The 19311-nt window shown below is 49.0% G+C and overlaps 1 protein-coding gene across 1 annotated transcript in view; it reads left to right on the plus strand.

Annotated features, from left to right (window-relative positions):
- The window catches only part of RNF43 (ring finger protein 43), a 65548-nt gene extending 47091 nt beyond the window's left edge, over window positions 1-18457 (plus strand). The window contains exons 4-9 of the mRNA XM_060259143.1: window positions 1089-1220; window positions 6920-7021; window positions 8947-9102; window positions 11713-11815; window positions 15928-17397; window positions 18322-18457. Coding sequence (XP_060115126.1) covers window positions 1089-1220; window positions 6920-7021; window positions 8947-9102; window positions 11713-11815; window positions 15928-17397; window positions 18322-18365 — 2007 coding nt within the window. The 3' untranslated portion in view covers window positions 18366-18457. The remainder of the gene's footprint in view (window positions 1-1088; window positions 1221-6919; window positions 7022-8946; window positions 9103-11712; window positions 11816-15927; window positions 17398-18321) is intronic.
- Window positions 18458-19311: the final 854 nt, after the last annotated feature.

Raw genomic sequence — 19311 nt, forward strand, 5'->3', positions numbered from 1 at the left:
GGGGACGATTTCAAAGACTTAGAGACATCCGGACAGAATGCATCCTATTTCAGTTCATTGGAAGTGTGTCCCATTTGGATTTCTGCCTCAAAATACCAAAAGATATGGGCCATCGGTGACAAAAAAATGATGCACAGTCTTTGTTGTGCCGTTGCAACAAATTATGAATCCAAGAAATTATACGTTGCCATTGGTAGTAATTTATATTTTAATTGATTTTAGTTTAACCTGAATTGTTACGTGGTTTTATGATATCTTCCTGATGGTTCAATCTTTATTTTGTTGTTACCCACCCTGAGCCCACGTGTGGGGAAGGTGGATTAGAAATTGAATGAATGAATGAATGAATTGGAGCTTTTTTTGTATCAGGAGCTCCTTTGCATATTAGGCCACACACCCCTGATTTAGCCAGTCCTCCTAGAGCTTACAGTAGGCTCTGTAACAAGAGCTCTGTCAGCTCTTGGAGGATTGGCTACATTAGAGTGTGTGTGGCCTAATATAGAAAGAAGTTCCTGCTACAAAAAAAGCCAGGGAATGAATGAATGAATAAATAAATGAGAAACCGCAATGGGACATGAACTTGGCAGATGGGATGTGAACCCAGGTCTTCACTGGATTCACACTGGAAAGCCATTCCAGTGCCATTCCAGGGCAGGGAGGAACCAGGGCTGGCCCTAGACTATCTGGCACCCTAGACAAGGCTAACTTCTGGCACTCCCCCTACACTGATAACATCACAAGTAACATAGGGTGTGTGTGCCCAATTTGGCACTCCCAGAAGGCCGACGCCATAGTCAATTGCCTAGTTTGGGAGGAACCAAGACCCAACTGAACAGATTTTACGTTTTTGAGAAGAACTCTTCTCCGTCATACCCAAGTATTTCATTTGCTTTGTTTCCCACTGTCTGTAATCCTAGTCCTACTGCATTGTTTATGGGAGGTCCTTGCTGTCTGATCGAGCCGCTTTTTCATATTTTGTAATCCACCTTGAGTCTCAGTGAGAAAGGCGAGCTAATGGTTAAGCTGATGATACTAATAATTCTCAACTTCCAGCAGCGCATCCTAAGGCTGAGATTGTCTCTCCACAGCTGAGGAAGCCCCGAGGGCTCAGTCACCCCGTGGTTCTCATCTGGGGCCATGATGCAGAGCTTCTGATGGGGGTGGTCAACAATAACCGAGAAGCCCATGTGAAGATTGAGGTGAAGGAGATGCCGGCTTGGGTGAGTGTTTAGCCCAAAGTCTCGACGTGTTGCCAAAACACTCATGAGGATCAATGCACTTCTATACCTGGCCCAGGAATCCGATATATTTTATTTATCTCCTGCCTTTCTGCTCAGTCAGAAACGCCATGGCAGCTACCCATTAAAAGCAGAACATTATCAAACACATCACAAAACCAACCTCTCTCTCCCCCCACCCCGTCTCTGTGTGTGTACACAGAGAGAGAGAGAGATCCCTGTAGGCAGCCGTGTTGGTCTGAAGCAATAGAACAAAGCAGTAGACAAATGCAGCTTTAAGACCAACTAAGTTTTATTTAGAATGTAAGCTTTCGTGCCAGAGAGTGAAAGGACAGGAAGGAGGGGGTCAGACAAAAAAAACACCCTTCACCTGCTGGCAGAAGACAGTAATGGAAAGCAACAGACTAGGGGTGGCCAAACTACAGCTCAGGAGCCACATGTGGCACTTTCATGTGTGGCTCTCGAAGCCCCCCACCCCCACCCCAAAAAAATCCAAACTCAGTGCTGTGTTGATTTTCTTTAAGGTTGCCAACCTTCTGGTGGAACGGAGAAAATGGCTGCTTCGGCAGGTGGACCCTATGGCATTATTCCTTGCGGAGGCCCCTCCTTTCTCCATATCCCACCCTTTCCAGGCTCCACCCACCCAATCTCCAGGAAATTCCCAAACTAGAATTGGCAGCCCTAAATTGGGGTGTGCATTGGGTGGGGAGGGGGGAGGAAAGAGAACAAGACTTGTTTTGCAGGATCTCAGCCCCCCCTTGTTAATATTGCATGGGATCCTGCAAAACAGTCTTGTTTTCCTTCTCTGATTCCTTCTTCTGCTTCTTAAAGCATTTATTTATGCTCTATTGTCCACTTTGGCTATCCTCAGCTCCTATTTGTCTAGACCAGGGCTTTTTTTTTGGTAGAAAAAGCCTTGTGGGAACTTATTTGCATATTAGGCCACACCCCCTGACATCACTGTTGTTTCACACAGGGCTTTTTTTTGTAGAAAAAGCCCAGCAGGGACTCATTTGCATATTAGGCCCCTGATTCCGAGCCAGCCAGAACTGCATTCCTGTTCCAAAAAAGTCCTGGTCTAGATTATTTTGCTTCTTAGTTTATAGAGTCTTTTTCTTCTGCTCCTTCATCTTTGTTCTGTCCTTCACCAATCTTCTAAAGACCAGGGTTGTAGCCTAGGGTTTTCAGGTCCCCCGTGGCCACTGGTGGGGGATGGGGGGGCATAGGGTTGCCACTTCCAAGCTGGGAAACTCCGGGAGAAGAAGAAGAACTTATTTATACCCGGTCCTTCTCCCTGAATCAGAGACTCAGAGTGACTTACAATCTCCTATATCTTCTCCCCACTGTGAGGTGGGTGGGGCTGAGAGGGAAATTTATGGGTGGAGCCTGGGGAGGACAGGGACGGCAGTGGGGTACAATGGCACAGAGTCCACCCTCCAAAGCATCCATTTTCTCCAGGGGAACTGATCTCTGCAGTCTGGAGATGAGCTGTGGGTCTGGGGGATTCCCAGGTCCCACCGGGAGGCATCCCTAATTTCTCATTCTTGTCTGTTAATAATTCATTACTTCTGTGTTTATTTGGAACCATTTTAGTTTCTTTTGTAAATGCCGCGTCCAGGAGGGAAACAGTCTGAGAGAGGGATACTACCCACTAGCAAAAGCCATAGCTGTGTCGCTTTTACTCCTGCTGTGTACGTTTTCTTCAGAGGGCTAAAAGCAGCCAGAGGGACCTTTATCAGTGAGAAAACAGCAGGGGAGGAAAGGGTTAGATTTTCTCTCTCTCTCTCTCTTCTCTCTCCATGCCATTCTCCTTGGTAAACAATCGGGGAGGGGAGGCTGCATTTACAAAGGGGGAGAAAAGTTCTTTTTAAAATAAACATAGAGCTGTGTAGTGGGAACCTCTTTGATAAAGTTCCCTAATGCTTTGACTTGTGCTCTGGATCCAGTTTCCGCTTGGCTTTTCATCTCTTGCTTCATGGCCTTAACTGATATCTCTAATCTCTTTCTGCTGGCTCTTTTCTTTCTTTATTTAAACAGGCAATTCTGCTGCTATTTTGAAAATGGTCTTAACTCTCTAATTATCATCCCACTTCCTCTCCGTCCATCTTGCTTTAAGCAGCGTGCTCTCTTGCAGACGTATTGTCCTCACCAGTGTTGCCCCTCTAAGCTGAGTTAGTGTGAGCTAGCTCACAGTCCTTTTAGCCTCTGGCTCACAGATTTTCAACTTCGCCCAGGAACAAATGGCCCCAGAGCAAGCTAATTTATGCAGGAGCTCAGAACTTTAACACCAGTAGCTCTTGGAGTAGGATTTTTGCTCACCAGACTCCCACAGCTTGGAGGGAGCATTGGCCTCATATCTAATTCTGGGCTTTTTTTTGTAGCAGGAACTCCTTTGCATATTACGCTGCACTCCCCCCCCCCCCAATGTAGCCAATCCTCCAAGAGCTTACAGTAGGCCCTGTAAGAAGAGCCCTGAAAGCTCTTGGAGGATTGGCTGCATCAGGGGGTTGTAGACTAATATGCAAAGGAGTTCCTGCTACAAAAAAAGCTCTGGATTGGGGGATCCCAACATGATGCCTGTGTGGGTTGTGGTGCCCACTGATTTCTTCCTTGGTGCCCACCAAATGCTTTTAGAAAGCGGGCAGAGCTAGGTGGGGCTTTTGCCCACCAGTGCTCCTGATTGACTGTGCAGATGAAAAGACATTCTGTTAAACAGAGCTTCTTCCTGAAGTGTTGAAGGGGCACTATTAGAGTTTATATAACTTTGCTCTCTTCAATTTTGTTGTTGGCTCCATCTCCTGTGGCAGCCATTTTGTGGTTATGCCCACTGCCCTGTGTCAGAATTCCAAAGGTGCTCATTGGCTCAAAAACATTGGGGACTTCTGTCTTAGATTCTTATCGATCTGCATTTCCTCCGCATCACTACAGAAATTGCCCTAAGCTTGGATCTTCAAGAATCTTCTTATATGTTCTCCAATCTTGTTTTGTTTAGTTTGTATATACGTATATAAAAAACCCCTGACCCTTCAAATCCAGTAGCAGTTTAAACACCAACAGTGGTAGAACACATCTTTTGCATGCGTAAAGTTACGGGTTTAGTCCCTCGAATCTCCCTTTCAAGGACCTTAAGTTACAGATGCTGAGAGAAATCTTTTCTGCCTCAGATCCTGGAGAGCTGCTGCCAGTCCATAGTGAGCTAAATGGACCAGTGGTCTGACTTAGTAGAAGGCAGTTTCCTTGGTTCACAGTTTTGTTTGACATGCAAAAGATCCCAGGTTCAGTCCCCAACATCTCCAGCTAAAAGGGCCAGGTGATGTGAAATCCCAGAGAGCTGCCGCCAACCAGAGTAGAGGAGACTGACCTTGATAGACCGTTGGTCTCAGCATAAGGCAGCTTTATGTATTCATATATCATTTCTATGCTGATGAGCTCCACTTACATCTTTATGCATATTTTTTGCAATATATCAGATGCTGTCTTTCCACCCAGCTGTCTAACTGTCATGTGAACCGTAAAGATTCCTAAGTGGAATGCTCGCTTTTCTACCTAAATGTAACCTTCCTTCTCCTCCTTCCTTTTTCATTTGAATATTAGTGATGTCTATGTGTCTCCTTGCTAGCATTTTTTTTTAAAATCTAAGCGTTGTCTTTTTTCTGCTCAGTTCTGCTGAGAACATAAGAACATAAAAACAGCCCTGCTGAATCAGAGCAAGGGTCTATCTAGTCCAGAATCCTGCCACACACAGTGGCCGTCCAGTTCCTCTGGGTGGCCAACCTCCAGGTGGGACCTGGGGATCTCCCACTTTTACAACTGATCTCCAACTGGCAGAGATCAGTTCCCCTGGAGAAAATGCCTGCTTTGAAGGGTGGACAGTCTGGCATTGTACCATGCTGAGGCCCCTCCCCTCCCCAAATCCTGCCCTCTCCTGGATCCACCCCCAAATTTTCCAACACCGACCTGGCAACCCTATCTGGAGCGCCAACAACAAGGCATAGTGGCTACGACCTTCCCCTGGTAAGACCTTAATATGAGCCTTGTTCGATCAGACCAGTGGTCCATCTAGTCCAGTATCCTGTCTCACACAGTAGCCAACCAGTTCCTCTGGAGGACCAACAACAGAGTAGAGAGGCCAAGGCCTTCTGCAGATGTTGCCTTCTGGCTCTGGGATTCTGAGTTTTGGTGCCTGTGAATATGGAAGTTCCGTTCAGCCGCCACGGTCAGTAGCCACTGATAGACCTACCCTCCATGAATCTATTTAATCCCCTTTTAAAGCTGTTTATTTTTGTGGCCAACACTACAGTCTCTGGCTGTGAATCCCATATTATAAGCACTTCAGTTTGGTGTAGTGGTTAAGTGTGCGGACTCTTATCTGGGAGAACCGGGTTTGATTCCCCACTCCTCCGCTTGCACCTGCTGGAATGGTCTTGGGTCAGCCATAGCTCTGGCAGAGGTTGTCCTTGAAAGGGCAGCTGCTGTGAGAGCCCTCTCCAGCCCCACCCACCTCACAGGGTGTCTGTTGTGGGGGAGGAAGATAAAGGAGATTGTGAGCCGCTCTGAGACTCTTCAGAGTGGAGGGCGGGATATAAATCCAATATCTTCTTCTTCATCATCTTCTTCCTGTATAAAGAAGCATTTCCTTTTGTGTGTCCTGAATCTATTGTCTATAAGCTTCATTGGATGCCCCCAAGTTCTAGTCTGTTGAGAGAGGGAGAAAAGTTTCTCTTTGTCGACTCTCTGCACCCCATGCATAATTTTATAAACCTCAATTGTGTGCTCCCCCCCCCCCCCCCAATTAGTCATCTCTTTTCTAAACTGAAAAGTCCCAGACTCTTCAGCTTTTCCTCGTAGGAAAGGTGCCCTAACCCCATGATTGTCTCGGTTACCCTCCTCAGTACTTTTTCTAGCTCTGCAATGTCTCTGCAATGCAGTGACCAGAACTGTACACAGTATTCCAAACGAGGCCACACCATAGATCTATACAGAGGCATTATAATATCAGCTGTTTTATTTTCAATCCCTTCCTTAAGAATCCCTAACAGAGTTTGCCCTTTTCACCACTGTAGCATACCAGGTCGAGACTTTCATTGTGCTATCCATTATGACAGCAGCCTGATGGCGCAGAGTGGTAAAGCTGCAGTACTGCAGTTGAAGCGCTCTGCTCACGATCTGAGTTCCATCCCGGCGGAGGCTGGGTTCAGGTAGCCGGCTCGAGGTTGACTCAGCCTTCCATCCTTGCAAGGTTGGTAAAATGAGTACCCAGCTTGCTGGGGGGAAAGTGTAGATGACTGGGGAAGGCAGTGGCAAACCACCCCGTTAAGAAGTCTGCCGTGAAAACATCGTGATGCGATGTCACCCCAGAGTTGGAAACGACTGGTGCTTGCACAGGGGATTACCTTTTTACCATTATCCATTATGACCCCAAGATCTTTTTCCCTCTTAGTCTCAGCAAATTCAGACCCCGTTAGCCTATACTTGAAGCTGGGATTTTTTTTTTTTGTCCTGTTGCTAAATCCCACCCACGATTAATAATTAGCAAAGCCATACAATAAAACCAAATAAACACTGAACATCTGGGCCAGAACTATGTCATCCCAGATGTGGGACATTCCCCCAGCAACTCCCCCCCCCCCAGCACTTTCAAGCATCTCTTGCCTTCCTAACCTCTTGTCTCCCTCCAACAGCCGGACTATGATGTCTGGATACTCCTCACCGTGGTCAGCACTGTCCTGGTCATTGTTTTGATCTTCATCGTGCGCTCTCGGTGTCAGCCAAGGAGGATTCAGGTAAGAAATTATAGGTGGAACCTTCTCCTGCGCCAGACATCCTTAAGTTGATGGTTCCAGAGGTGGACGGGCTCATCAGCTCACAACTGCCGTGCCACCTGAGCAGGGCTGCCCTGCCACTAGACAAACTAGGGGATTGCCTAGGGCGCTGGCCTTCTAGGGGCACCAAATTGGGCACTACAATTCATCTGTTTTTTAAAATTGGTTATCGGGGCGGGGGGGGGGGCGCACCAGAATTTAGCCTTGCCTAGAGTGCCGGATAATCTAGGGCCAGCCCCGCACCTGAGCCAAACAGCCCTTGCCAGCTTGCTCCTGAGCCATCTTACCTTCCCAGTTTACCCCTGGATAGTTCACATTAATGCATTCTTCCTTCATTGGAGAGCAAGGTATAGGTTTGTTTTGTTACTGCCTTGACTCAAATGAAAGATTAGTTCCCCTCCCCCCCAGATATACCATCAAAAAAGAGAGGGAGGGGGGTCATCTTACATTCTCATGCAAGTCAGTTATGTCCAATAATAAGTGGGAGGAGATATAAACATTTTTAAGATGGTCATCTTGCATTCAGGACTGTCTTCATTTCAAGCCAATACACTGTTCTTAAGAGCTCCAAAGGTATGTACAACCAGGTTCTTAGCACAGAACAACACATCATATTGCCAAACACAGTGCCCCATAACCTACCAGTGAGCTAAAATAATAAAAATGATGGTGGAGGCACTTACAGGGGAGAAACAGTGGACTGGTAGAATGTCAAAGCTTCCTGCCAATTCTCTCCAAAACCACTCCCCAGGCCGTTTTCCCCATCCCTTCCCTCTGCCCAGCCATGGGGTCTATTTCTAGCTTGATCCCTCCTGAACCCCCAAGGGCACACTTGCAGGGTGAATCAGTAGACGGAGGAAGGATTGCAGCACACCCATCCTAAGGAAGAGCTACAAAACCTCAGGAGTGCTCTGCTGGATCAGCCCAAAGTGCTTCGAGTCCAGCAGCTTCCCTGCATTTCCACCTTTGAGCTGGAGCCAAGGCAATTTTGCTTTGCTGTGGCTCAAAGAAGAAGGCCCCGGGAGCCTCGTGAGTCATGCTTGGAAAGAGTATGGAGTTGTGCGGAGGTTCCCAAAAATTCCAGAACGTGCCACGTTCCACGTGCTGAAGCAGCCTGAGATACTCATCTCTCATCAGTCCTGGAAACTGGGACACAAAGTGAGACAGGACACGATAACGTCCAAATGCTAGCAGTCGTTAGGCAAGAGTTGGCTGCCTGCTTCTTCCAAAGCTGGTGTGCTTAAGGAAACATAAAATCCATCAGCCCCGGAGCCAGCCGTGCAGCCTGGGGAGATCTTCCTCTTAGGGGTGCCAGCCTACAGGTGGAATCTGGAGATCCCTTGGAATTACATCTCATCTCCAGACTGCTTCAGATGGTGGCAGGGCCAGATTAACAATTAGGCCAAGTAGGCACTGGCTTATGGGCCCCCAAGCCTTTAGGGGCCCCTGGCTGGCTTTCCCCCCTGGTTTCAGCCCTCCCAGCCTCCATGTGCAACCAGCAACAGAGCCGCCCTTTGCCAGTTTGCCTGGTGCAGCTGCTACTGGTGTCATGGCCAAGTTTGCCTCTCCCCCGCAGTTTTGTCAAAGGGGCGTTTGGGAAAGTGCCTGCAGGGGGGCCATAGGTGGCAGGGTGGGCACTCCAACTCTGAGATAATTTGGAAGGAGCCTTCCAAGATTTTGACTGCCTAGCGGCCTCCACAGGGTTTAATCTGGCACTGGAGGGTGGACTTTATGGCACTGTACCCCACTGAGGTCCTGTTCTCCCCAGGCTCCATCCCCAACCTTGATCTGTCAACCCTATCCTTCCACCCCCTGCCAGTGGCCAAAGGGGACCTGGCAACTCTAACCTCCATTCTAGGTCCTTTAATTTCCCCATCTTTCTGCAGACAAATGTTCAGGAAGAGACCCTGCGAGCAATCAACCAGTTGGCCACCCGGAGGTACCAGGCCCGCTGTCGGCAAGCCCCAACTGGGGACTCTGCCAGCACTTGCAGCTCTGCTCCGGTCTGCGCCATCTGCCTGGAGGAGTTCAGTGAGGGGCAGGTAAGTATGACTCACAAGGAATTACTATGCTGGCCTGGCCTGTGTGCCCCTTGCTGGTCTCCCTACAGGTGCTGCCTCTTGGGCTCTCCCATCTCATTGCATAGGAGGGGGTGGGGGGTGGGGACAGGAGGCCTGGTTTTGGCATTTCTGCTTGCGGAGAAACCCCACCTAGTGGCTTCCTTCAGCTAGACTAGGCACGTGCAGAGAGAGATAATTTAGCCTGAGTAAGATCCCAGCTGTTCACACGCTCAAAGCATTAATCCCTTTTGATTTGGTTCCTCCAGTTCTGAGCCTTCTTAAATCAGAAAGTAGAACCAATTAACTTGGGGAGGGGAAATATCACATGCATATACACACCTTTTCACATGCATACACAGACACACAAACACACCCTGGCTTGGAAGCTTTATATGTGCAAATATTATTAAATATATTTTTATTGCCCCTCCAAGAAGTTCAGGGTGGCAGACAATGTTCCCTCTAAGCTGCAGAGTCTTGTGAGCAAAAATTCTACTTTGTGAGCTACAGGCATGAAAGTTGTGAGTTACTGGCATGAAAGTTGTGAGTTACTGGCATGAAAGTTGTGAGCTACTGCATACAGTATCGTGCTCTGGGGTCATCCTGCCTGAGCGAAGACAAAAATGTGTGAACTGAAGGCTAAAAATCTGTGAGCTAGTTCACACTAACTCATTTTAGAGGGAACACTGGTGGCAGGCTATTCTTCCCTCACCCATGTTATCTTCACAACGACCCTGAAAGGTAGGTTAGCCTGAGAGTGTCATGCAGCAAGCTTCCATAGCAGAGCAGGAATTCAAACCTGGGTTGCCAGAGAGGAAAGAAAATAGCTTGATGTAACAACTGAGGAAGAGAGTTGGGGCGCATTCACACTACCCTTAATGTGTTTTGCAAGTGGATTTTTGCTATTCACTTGGCACATTTGAAATGGCTTCCCATGCCTACTGCTAGCAACCCCAAGCAGCAGTCCTCATGGCTCCTTAAAGACTAGCCAAGTTTTTTTTTCTAGCATGATCACACATCAGGTGGAAGGAGCGTTGCAGCAGAAGGGAGCTTCAAAGGGAGAAGGAGAGCTGCTGGGAAACAGACACCTACACAGATAAGGATCATGTGTCTCGCCTACCTGTGGTTACTTAGCTGGTGAGGCCAAGCCAATGTGGTGAGGCCAAGCTCAGTGCCTTGATGCTTGCTTGGCTAGTCAGGTTTCCTTGGTTCCAGTTATCCTCCCCAGCAGAGTTCCCTCTAAGCTGAGTTAGTGTGAGCTAGCTCACAGATTTTTAGCCTCCGGCTCACACATTTTTGTCTTAGCTCAGGAAAAATGGCCCCAGAGCACAATAATTGATGCAGTAGCTCACAACTTTAATGGCAGTAGCTCACCAAGTAGAATTTTTGCTCACAAGACTGCAGCTGAAAGGGAACACTGGCCCCCAGACAGCCCTCTGTCTCCATCACAGACACAAGTTTCCCTCCTGAGCACCACTGGCCAATGGAAGCTAAATGCTGTCCCTGTTGAAAACATGAATAAATGGTAAAAGTTGTCCTTGATGAAGGTGAGATGGACTGTAGGCTGCCTTTTTGCAAAAACAGTGATGGGAAACAGCTTTACTTGTTGACATATCTGTTAGAGCAGTGTTTCCCAAAGTGGGCAATATTGCCCCCTGGGGGGTGCTGGGATGATCCAGAGGGGCGGTGGTGCGCTTTTACTGGATTTCATAGGACAAGCATGAGCACTTTAGAACTTCAGTTGATTTGTGAAGCGTAAGAGAAGACATCAGGGCTCTTTTTGTAGCAGGAAATCCTTTGCATATTAGGCCACACCCCCTGATCTAGCCAATCCTCCAAGAGCTTACAATAAGCCCTGGAATAAGAGCCCTGTAAGCTCTTGGAGGATTGCCTACATCAGGAATGTGTGGCCTAATAGGCAAAAGAGTTCCTGCTACAAAAAAGGACCCTGGAAGACATCAGCACCTTTTGAAGTTGTTGAAAATCACATGGATTGAACTGTGAATGAGGCTTAATAGACTGAACCTTATGTCGAGACTTCTGATACTGAACTTTTAAGTTGTATTTATTATAGTCTCAAATAGATATTGCATTAACCTCTCATTGTTTGTTCATTAATTTATTCACGGTTATTGCATTTTTTTGACATTCAGCTGTTCTGCAGATCTCTTTGGGCTGTGCGTGGCCATTCAAAACATTGGAAGGGCAGCAGGGTGTAGTGGTTAGAGAACCTGCCTAGGCTCTGGGAGAACCAGGTTCAAATCCCCTTCTGTGCTGTGGAAGCTCTGAGGGGGGGATGATGGGCCAGTCACTCTCTCTCCCCTTGACCTACCTCACAGGGTTGTTGTGAGGATAAAATGGACAAGGGGAGAATGCAGTGCCATGACCCAGTCACTCTCTCTCTGTCAGCCTCACTTCACTCGCTGGGTTGTTGCGGCGAAGGTAAGATGGAGAAAGGGAGAGTGATGCTGGGCCCCTGTTGGGAAGAAAAGCAGGGCATAAACAAAGAACTCATGACTGGAACACCTGCTCCTTTTACCCTCAAACCGACACCATCGTCTTCTCCTCTCACCGTCTCGCCTTTCTTTCCAGGAGCTGCGGATCATCACCTGCTTGCATGAGTTCCATCGGTGGTGTGTCGACCCTTGGCTCCAGCAGCACCAAACATGTCCTCTGTGCATGTTCAACATCATTGGTAAGAGCGGGGAAGCAGGTAGAGCAGCCTCTGCGAAGGACAACTCGTTTTACCTGGGAGCTTTTTGTGGGGATAGGCTGGGAGCTCGGCTGCCAATTCCCCAGTGGGCAGCAGCCATTCATGCCGTCATTTGGCTCTCTGCTGGGCCTCAGGTTTGGCGGCTGGCCAACAGCAACTCCTGGAGGGTTAGATTTTTTTTTGCCAGTCACCTATTCCAACAGCAGGGTGTGTGGGACTGTGTGCATCAGAGGATATTTTGCGTCTCAGGGAGAGGAGAGCAATGGACGTTGTCACGCAGCTTTTTTTTTTGGTAGAAAAAGGCCCAGCAGCAACTCATTTGCATATTAGGCCACACCCCTGACACCACCATTGTTTCACACAGGGCTTTGTTGTAGGAAAAGCCCAGCGGCAACTCATTTGCATATTAGGCCACACCCCTTTATGGCACCATTGTTTCGCATGCTTTTGCAGAAAAGCCCAGCAGGAACTCATTTGCATATTAGGCCATACAACCTGATGCCAAGCCAGCCAGAACTGTGTTCCTGCTCAAAAAAAAAAAAGCCCTGGCTGTCATAAAATGTGGACTGTCCCCAGCTGTCCCCACTATATCCTGGGACACATCATGGGAACTAGGCTGATGCAGATGCCTCCCTCCCCTCATCTGCTTGCTTGGGGGTCATTAGTTTCCATGGAGTTGACTCCATGGAAGAGTTTGGAGCGGGAAAGGGGGGCCCACATCATCTGCCCCACTACCTCACTTCCTTGAAAAACCTGGAAGTAGTGTAGGATCACTCTAGGAATTGCAGGACACCATGGTAAAACCAATGAGTCTCTGGCAATTCTTAGAGCTATCCTATGTTGAGGAACTAGCAGTGCCAACACGAGTCCTCCTATTACAGCAGGAGGCCTGGCAGCCCTACAACTGACTGAAACTGATTCCCCACTAGCCTTATGCCGCTCTCACACTCCTCTTCTCTGCAGGGCTTCTGTCAGATTTCACACTATCTGCCCCGGGGCTGCAACTCACTTTGCCTTTTTCTCACGGCAAATAGAAACCAGTTTTTAAAGGATCTTGTTTGCTGCCCGAAAGAAGCAGAGCTAGTTGCAGCGCCAGTGTGAAATCTGACAGAAGCCCTGCAGAGAAGAGGAGAGTGAGAGCGGCATAAGGCTAGTGGGGAATCGGTCTAAGACAATTTTGCAATCTAAGATGCAGAAATTCCCTGCCAGTTGGTTCCAATTCTCTTTGGTTTGAGTCCAAAGTGCAACCCTTAAATGGGAGACACATGGGACAAATTCAGAGCACCAGGAAGTTCTATGAACAATGATAGATGCCTGAATGTCGACAAGGTAGACTTCTATACCTCTTGGAGGAATTCTCCTGGTGTGTCTAGGAGGGCTGTGCGGCCAGGAGAACTTGGGACAGGCGGGGAAGTAAAGTGGGAGATAGACAGGCTTTTGTCTCTAGCAAGTTGAATGGGGTAAAGCAGAGATGGCCGGCCAGCGGCCCACAGACTGCATCAGCTCCACTCTTGTTTCCTCTGCTCCTCCTGCCCCCTACCTGCCCTTGTTTGCTTTGCAAGGCACAGCTTCTTGGATAGGCAAGAAGCTGTCAAAGAGAGGCACAGTCTTTTTTCCAGCTTGGAGAATGCCTTGCTAGGTGAGAAGACGTGCCCCGTGCACTAATGCTGGCTTGGCCAGCCTAACACCCCAAGCCATTTTGCTTGGGAGGCAGGAACAGCTGAGCAAAAATGGAGCATGGGTGTGTTTCAGGAGGTGCCCTTCCCATTAGAATTGTTCTAGAGGCCCCTGTGAGGCTGCAGACATTGTGGAGGCCATATTCCATTTCTCTGCAAAGAAAGGTGCTAGCCATCTTGGACTAGGGTTGCTAGCCTAGTGGGGGGATGGGGGGCAGAGCTGCCAGATACAGGTCAGGAAACTCCTGGAGATTTGGGGTGGAGCCTGAGGAAAAGAAGGGGCCTCAGTGGGGTACAATGCCACACAGTCTACCCTTCAAAACATCTGTTTTCCCCAGAAGAATTGATCTCTTTAGTTGGGAGATGAGTTGTAATTCTGGGGCAGGCCCATAGCTATTGGGGGGGGGGCAGATCTCTCTATAAAAAATCAACTTCCCTCTGTAGGGCCCCTCCGTTGAAAGGCCTCCAGGACCCGAGGAAAAGGGAGGGAGAGAGAGAGAGCGACAGAGCACACAAGAGAGAGACAGCTCGAGAACGAGAGCAGCAGCAAGAGAGAGCACAAGACAAGAGAGAGATAGCGCGAGAACGAGAGAGCGGCAGCAAGAGAGATTGGGAGAGTGGCAGTGAGAGAGAGCGCGGCAGTGAGGGGGAGGGAGAGAGTGACAGCAGGGGAGAGAGAGCAGCAGTGTGTGAGAGAGAGCAAGATGAGTGACAGTGTGAGAACGAAAGAGCGGCAGTGAGGCGGAGAGCAGCAGCACGAGAGAGAGAATGGCAGCGAGAGAGGGGGGGAGAGTGAGAGAGCAACAGCCAGAGAGAGATTGAGAGAAAGAGCTGGGGGCAGGTGAGCTGGCTGCTGGAGGGAAGAAGCAGCCAAGCCCCGTGGCCCCCCACCACCAACTTTTTTTCTCCCGGGCCCTTCCACCCAAATTTTTCTGGCTATGGGGGATTCGCAGGATCCCACCTGGAGGCTGGCATCCGTCTCAGGACCTGAGCTCAAAGGACAGGCTAGCTGACTCATGAGCAACAGGAAATCATTGCTTCTCACTAGCCAAGATGGGGCTCTTTTTGGTGAGAAATGGGAGATTGGCTTAGAGGTCTGTGGCATGTTGTAGGACCTCTGGGGCAATCTCCCATTTCCCTATAGGTGGGCATCTGTCGGCCAGGTCAGGAGAGAACCTCCATGCTGAGTTCTGCAGCTAGAAATTGCCAAACTACTGAGGTAATGAAATCATAGCCACAAGTGAGCTCTTGCCCCTGAGAAACTTGGCTGAGGAGAATTTTCCTCATGTGGAGAAGGTGGCCACCTCTAGCATGGAGGACAGAGTCAACTGCAAGAGCTAATCTGTGGAGTCTATGAACCTTGTCTATGAACCCAGCATTCTCTGGGGGTTCCCATTTAATGTTGCTCTCCAACTCCTCCTCCCCACACACTCTGCAGGTTTAGTGTATGGGGAAGCTTCTAATTCTCTGGGACCTGAATGAGGTTCAGGGAACCAGGCAATGTTCACTTGACCAAACTCGCAGCTGTGGAAAACTTATTTCCCCCTAGTGCCACAGGGCCTGATTCAGATCATGACCATGGGGCATTGGGGGTGGGGGGAGAGGCCTCTGCTTTCCTTCCCCCCATACCACATTCCCAAGCTGAATTGCGCCCTACGGTGCTTGGGGAAATAAGTTCCTTGTAGTTGCTGGCTGGCTGTGGGGCAGGGAAGTCACATCAGGAGAACCCTAACACAACTTGTGGACAATGTCTTATCTAGTTTGTACCTTACCTTGACTGACAAAGTGAGCTTTTACCGGAAATTTTTGGTTGGTCTCCGAGGCGCTACTGGCCTTGTTTTTCTTCTTTTCTTTCTGCTGCTACAGACTGGCACCGCTACCCACCTGATACCAGGCCTCATTTTGGGCAGGAGTTCACAGGAGTGGAGCTCTGGAACCTCTAAATTTTATTATGCTCTTTCTTTCTCTCCCCACCCCCGAAAAAAATACTTGCTTCTGGGCTCCATTGTTCAAACCCCCTGTGAGAATCTTCCGGAACTCTTAAGATTTGACAACTTTCTAACATTTTTCCTCACCAAAAATGGGAAAATTACCAAAACATATAAAAGCTGTCTGATGGAAATCTACATCATGCCACTGTGGCCACATAGGAGAAAGTAATTTTAAAAAGTATGATGGGAGTAAGGTTTTATGATGACAATTATAATTCCAGAAACATTTTAAGGTAGATGCTGAGCTGATATAATTTAGTACACCTTCCGGAGATGTCAGGGGTGTGTGGCATATGCAAATGAGTTGTGCTAATGAGCTCCGGCACCTCTTTTTCTATGAAATGACCCCTTCCTGATACTATATTCTTGGAACAGGATTAATTGGTGCTCACAGTCTCTGATCAAAGTGGGTTCTTCCTTTTTCTAGATCAAGACCCTTCCACTTTACCCCTGCGTCCTCAGGGGGATGTTCATCGGTCAGGGTCTGGCCGAAGGCCCCGTTTCTTCCGGCAACACCCAGGGCATGCCTTGTACCACTTCCCACGGACTCTCCCCCCAATCCCCCCCAGGAACTGTCAAGGTCACCCTTTCTTCCACTCTCCACAGCTCTCCCAGTCAGGTTTTGGGACGATGCATTACTTGCGCTATGGGCCAGCAGGCGCTGAGCCTTGGTGTGCTCACCAGCCACCTCTTACCCGAGGACTGTTGGCTTCCCAGCCTCCGGAGTCTCTGCCCTGTGAGCAGCCCCTTCCCCCTCACAGGCCCTGCCTGCTTCAACGCCAACACCCCTGCCGAGGAGGACTGAGGGCTCCCCTGTCTGTTCCTCCCCAGAGAGGAATCCGCCATGGGAGGCATCATCACCACAGCAGTGGCTCTGGGGAGAGTTACCTCACGGAGCACAGCGGGTACCTCCCCGATGGCCCCGGGAGCGACACCAGTTCGGGTCCTTGCCACGGCTCCTCCAGCGACTCCATGTTGAATTGCACTGACGTCAGCCTTCAGGCCATCCACGGAAGCTGCTCCACTTTCCACAGTTCCCTGAGCAGTGATTACGACCCTTTTGCCTTCTGCGATTCGGAGAAGCTGGCCGCGGAAAACAGGCAAGAGCCGTCTCCGTCTTGGAGGGACCCACGGCCCAGGCTCCAGTCGGTGGACATGGCGGGGGAGGGCAGGGCACAGCTGGCCAGTAACCACGTCCACTACCACCACCACCATCACAGACACCACCATTATGGACGGAGCCCCCCAGACTGTCTGAGTGGCAGGCTGGCCCAAGAACCCATTCAACGCAAGTCCAAATACCCCAGGGCGAAAGTTGGGTTACTTAGTGCCCAGGCTCACAAAAGGACTGAGAGGGTACAGCTACCAGAAAGTGCCTCTGGCACTGCCTCCCAGGAGGCAACGCTGCTTGGACAGTCTTCTTGTTTGCCTCAAGGACACACGCCCTCTGTGCCTGACAGACTGGACTTCAGCACGGCAACCGGCAGGCAAGCGGAAGCCGTTGAGCCACAGACTTCCCAGCAGCCCTACTTACAACTTCATCCTGGCAGGAGGAAATGGAAGCACCCGCTTATCTCTTCCCAGTCCCCTTTGCCAGAGAATTCTGGTGTGCCCTCAGACTGCAACTCTCCCATTCATGGCCACAGCTCTGCCAACTGCTGCCCCACAGAGATTCAGCCTCTCGTCCCGAGCAGTTCCTCGGTGCACTGTTTTCCAGGTTGTCAGCAGATTTCAAAGCGCTTCGCTCCAAATTCCGGCATCAAGCCTTGGGAGCAGGGGAACAGGACGAGGGAACAGGACTGCGAATCTACACTTCCGGTGGAAGGTTCGGGGGTGGACACCATGGGGAACAATGCCAGTTTTTACCTCAGCTGCCAAATCCCGCAACACCATCAAGGTAAGCCTCAGCCATTAGCGTCAATTGACAATCCTCTGTAAATCTTTACAACTATCTCTAGACATGTGTGAGCACAGCATGGACCTTGGGGGAGACTTGGGGCATGTCTGTACTACAAATCCATCTGTGGTTTTATAGTCTCCTAACTCTCAAAAGGATTCAGAGATTATCTGGCAATGCTATGCATGTTTATTCAGGAGAGAGTCCCATTTTATTCAATAGGGTTTACTCCCAGGTAAGTGTTCTTAGGCCTTTGTGGCTTGGTTGCGCTTTGCGCTCCAGGTCTCAGCAAAAATATGTTCTCCGCTCACCACTGCTCATGTCTTATTCTGTAAGATCTGATCAGTAGAAAGCTGGCACCAGGGAGCATAATTAACCAAATGGCTTCAACCTTGCAAATTCCCTTCCAGTGTTTATGAGAAGATGTGGCCCAACTGCAGTAGAGACAGAGGCTCATCTTTACACAGGAAGTGGCTCAAATTAATTGAAGTTGGAAAGAAATATATCTTGGGATACGCTGGGCAGAAAAAAAAACATTGAAAGCAGCCATTGAATGGGACTTTCACTCTTAAGTATACATTATGGATGTGGGTTTCGGTGGATTGAAAGTTGGCCTTGGAACTGGGCGATCTGATTTCAGCTCCAGCCTCTGTACAGACCCATTGACTGGCTTTGGTTAAGTCATGACAACCTCAGTTTTCCATCCTTAAGCTGAGAACAATATTATTTTTCCATAATATGGCTCCATTATTGTACAAAAGTCAGGTTCATTGCCAGGGCAGTAGCATAACTGCACTGCAATTTTATAAATGACCCATAAAAGATAAACGATATCTATAAAAGATAATAATGGCGTCTCCTCGTCACACAGAGATCTATGCTGGTATGGAGGTCTGACTACTCCCATTACTTTTCTAATTGCAGGATCTAAAGAAGATATCCCAGATATATACGAACATTCGGTTTAACGGGAGGCAAACGGATCTGCTCTTTGGGACCAAGAGAGAGACTCGTGCCATTTGGAAATCCCATGAGAAAGGACTTTCTTGCAAGTTAACCACGAATCCCGTTCTGATGGAGTAGCAGCCAATTTTTTTTGTTGTTGTTTTGGCAAAACGTTCATTTAGAGTGGCAGCCAGTCTTAAGAAGTACCCTGTCCAGTCAACCCCTGCCTCATCCTCACAAGCTTGCCATTACATAATGGCTGTGTTTAGCTCCTACATCTTGCCCAACCCGTTTTTCATGTGCCCAGGGGTGGAATTCTAGCAGGAGCTCCTTTACATATTAGGCCGCATCCTCCTGATGTAGCCAGTCCTCCAAGAGCTTACAAAAAAGAGCCTTGTAAGCTCCTGGAGGATTGGCTACATCAGGGGGGTGCAGCCTAATAGGCAAAGGAGCTCCTGCTAGAATTCCACCCCTGCATGTGCCAAACATAAGCTGCCAGTATTGCCTGCCAGCTGTCAGGAATCGCTGTCTTGAAGGCGGTTCCAGTTCTGGGGGTGCAGAGTCCTTGCTACTCTTGTTCCTGGAGGAAGGAGCAAAACTGTTCAACTTTTCCAGAAGGGGTAGGAATGCATTGCTTCCAAAGTAGCCCATTTCTCCTTGCTTCACAATGCCATGTAACCTGTAGCGATGCCTCAGGGTGTTCCTTGTTTCCCTGACCACAAAAGTAGAAGTTTGGGAGAAGTTGCCGCTAAAAGCAGACATGATATGATGCAGGAGAACTGTGCAGTTGAGGTTGTGGGTCCGTGCTGAGTTCTCTTTTGCCATCCAGGTCCTGATTTGGTTCAACTTAATGGAATCAGATACAGAATCCCCTTCGCCCTCAAGATCCTCAGGTGAGACCCTGTTCCTGGCTGTTAAGGAATGTCATCTCAGGTGTAGTGTGGCCTGCAAGAATTCCATGTCCATGTT

The sequence above is a fragment of the Heteronotia binoei genome, chromosome 18 (genome assembly GCF_032191835.1).
Source record: "Heteronotia binoei isolate CCM8104 ecotype False Entrance Well chromosome 18, APGP_CSIRO_Hbin_v1, whole genome shotgun sequence".
Classification (NCBI taxonomy): Eukaryota; Metazoa; Chordata; class Lepidosauria; order Squamata; family Gekkonidae; genus Heteronotia; species Heteronotia binoei.